This window comes from Trichophyton verrucosum (genome assembly GCF_000151505.1).
Source record: "Trichophyton verrucosum HKI 0517 chromosome Unknown contig00129_1.f1.exp, whole genome shotgun sequence".
Taxonomy (NCBI): Eukaryota; Fungi; Ascomycota; class Eurotiomycetes; order Onygenales; family Arthrodermataceae; genus Trichophyton; species Trichophyton verrucosum.
Window position 1 is genome coordinate 6,383 of NW_003315548.1, and position 2,845 is coordinate 9,227.

General features: G+C 47.3%; 2 protein-coding genes across 2 annotated transcripts; one reads left to right on the forward strand and one right to left on the reverse strand.

The window, feature by feature from the left end:
* Positions 1 to 919: 919 nt before the first annotated feature.
* Positions 920 to 1,285, forward strand: TRV_01733 (uncharacterized protein; the record flags this gene model as incomplete). Its single annotated transcript, XM_003024066.1, has 2 exons — positions 920 to 1,165; positions 1,244 to 1,285. The coding sequence occupies 2 exons, from the start codon at positions 920 to 922 to the stop codon at positions 1,283 to 1,285; spliced, it is 288 nt and encodes a 95-aa protein (XP_003024112.1).
* Positions 1,286 to 1,417: 132 nt separating this feature from the next.
* Positions 1,418 to 2,578, reverse strand: TRV_01734 (uncharacterized protein; the record flags this gene model as incomplete). Its single annotated transcript, XM_003024067.1, has 4 exons — positions 1,418 to 1,743; positions 1,893 to 1,938; positions 2,049 to 2,139; positions 2,268 to 2,578. Coding segments are annotated over 4 exons (774 nt in total), but the record flags the coding sequence as incomplete, so codon positions are not given.
* Between the last annotated feature and the right edge of the window lie 267 nt (positions 2,579 to 2,845).

Sequence of the window (2,845 nt, forward strand, 5' to 3'; positions counted from 1 at the left end):
GAGTCCTAGAGTTGCTATTATTTGTGGCTCTGGCCTTGGTGGACTTGCTGATACCATAGATCCAAAGACGAAGTGCGAATTTGATTATGGCTCCATCCCGAATTTTCCCAGGTCTACAGGTAAGGGATGTCTGGATTCGTTTAGGATGTTCTATCTGACATCGTGGTACTTTACTAGTTCCCGGACATCTGGGAAAGTTGGTATTTGGATATCTAGGGTCTAAGATCCCAGCCGTGTTGATGGTTGGAAGAGCCCAGTAAGAGACCTATTTGCTTTGAAGATGAGTACGATGTTGACGAAGACCACAGTTTTTACGAGGGGCATTCGATGCAAAAGGTGACGCTGCCAGTGCGTATATTCAAGCTTCTTGGAGTTGAGACGGTAGTTGGTAAGGGCGTCTCTAAAGAGGAAATTGTTATTGCAAATAGTGAAGAATTGGGCTAGCTGACAGGGAATAGTAACAAATGCATGCGGAGGGCTGAATCCTGACTATGTTGTGGGAGACGTGGTCATACTCAACGACGTACGTCTCTTCCACAACCCCAGACAATTTTGGAATCTGTTACTAAAAAGTCGCTTTCCACCGCAGCATTTATTCCTTGCAGGAGTTTCAGGAGCTCACCCCCTACGTGGGCCAAATGCCGAAGAGTTTGGGACTCGCTTTCCGCCACTGTCCGATGCATACGATTTAGAACTGCGCCGGACAGCACACCAAGCTTGGAAAAAAGTTGTGCCCGCAGAATCAAAGCGACGCATCCATGAAGGAGTGTATGCGTACTGTTCTGGCCCAAGGTGAGGCTAAGCCCTTGAGAATTGGAAAAAAGGTATCATCACGTGCCTGCAGAGAGCTACAGAGGGCTAATAACACTGCAAAAAACAATGAAGCTTCGAGACTCGAGCTGAGTGTCGGATGATGAGAATGTTGGGTGCCGATACAGTTGGTATGTCGACTGTACCGGAAATTATTGTGGCACGGCACTGTGGGATGAAGGTACTTGCCCTGAGCCTGGTGACGAATAACTGTGTCTTGTCACCGGCTCCTCGTGGAGATGACCATCTGCTTCAGAAGTCGACGGCAGAAGAGCTCAACGTGATCGTCGACGAAGGCAAGGCCAACCATGAGGAAGTGCTGGAAGCTGGTCGAGAGGCTGCGTCAGACATGCAGGTACGCAGCACACCGAATCTATGGATACCTAAGCAAGCCCAATGATATGATAGCTAACCTTGTTGCCCAACCACATAGAAACTTGTCTCGCAAGCTGTTGAGGACATGTTTGCTCAATGATTGGGCGAACACAGAGATCTGGCGTTGTGATATCACCCCGCTTGACTCGACAGCAGACAGGCCCCATCACATCTAGGGCCATCGATGTGATAGAGAGTTAGATATACAATCAGTCCCCAAGGGCAATGTCAATCATTTCATTGGCCTGGCCCGCTTTGCCTTTAATTTCTTGTAATATGCCTTCTTCCCGCTGGTCTTGGCTTCCTGAATTTCAGCATATTTGCGCTTGAAGCGGCCGCTCTCCTTCTCTGCAGCCATTATTTCTTCTGCAAAAGTGTTCTTGCGCTCTTTCTTTGTGATACGGGCACTGAAGAATTCGGTGGGTCCTTCGATGATGGTACCAACCTGAGAGTACTCTGGTATCTTCGCCTTGCCGTTCTCCTTCTTGTAGTGGCGGTGAGGATCAAGTACGGATCTCATACGGAGAATCTGAAGATCCCGCTTTAACTCGGGAGTAACTACGGTCTTGGGTAGATTGAACCACTTTGGCCCCGAGGTTGGTTTTTCCTTGTTCTGACGACTTATTAGTATGGTGTCCAACTAGATGTGTCGTTTTATAGTAATGGGTGATCAAATTGCAAAAGGGTCGAGCATTGTTCAGAGTAACTATGATTAAAAGAAGCTTTCATGGGAGCAGCATAGTCCAAGACGGACTACAAACCTGCGTCAAGAGCACAAGGCTTGGGATAATTTTTCCTCATAACGGACCCGGGGAGGTAGTGTGAATGGAAAGAAAAAAAAGGAAGTTCTATTATGGGCTTACCTTGACAAGCGGTTGTTCCACGGTGTGAATGGTTTCAGCAAGCTTCTTTGCCGACTCCGGGACCAGTCTGGATTTGTCGATAGTAGCAATACTATTGGACTGCCGCACATACGGCTGAACTGTTTGCTTATGGTTTAAACTCGGGATTCTGCAGGGTATATCAGTATGGGAAGTGCATGTAAGTTGAAAAAATAAAGAGGTGCAGAAGAAAGTACACACTTTGGCCGCGAGGCAGAGTCGCCAGCCTCCTGTCCGGTAGCGAGGGAGACGACTCCGTCTTGCTTGGTAGAGCTGCCAGAAGCCTTCTTCAACCTTGTTTCAGCTTCGAGCAAGAGACTCTGGATCTGCTCTTCAGAGAGCTCCTCATCCTCGTCCTTCTCCATCTTGGAAGCTGGACTCACGGCCACCACTTCAACAGACATGCTTTCCGACTGAACCGTCCCTTGTGCAGCTCGAGAAGGAGGTTCAAGTAGCTCGACAGGCCATCGCACTGCCCTTATTCTCCCTCTTTTAAGCGTCTTTCTTCTCTTCTGTTGACATTCAAAAAGATGAAAAAAAGAAGAAAAACCCGAATTTTTTTTTCTCTTCTTGTGCGCGTAAAGTTAAATATGATTGCATCACGTGATATGATTATTGCGAAGGGGAGTGGAATTGCCCAATTAGGATAAAGGAACTACATTTTTTCTGTTTGTTTTTTTCCTCCTTTTTCTTTTCTTCGTATTTATTATTTTCGAGGGAGTAGGGGGGGGGGGGGGATGTTTTCTTCTTCTGAGAGATACAGACAGACAGACGACAGC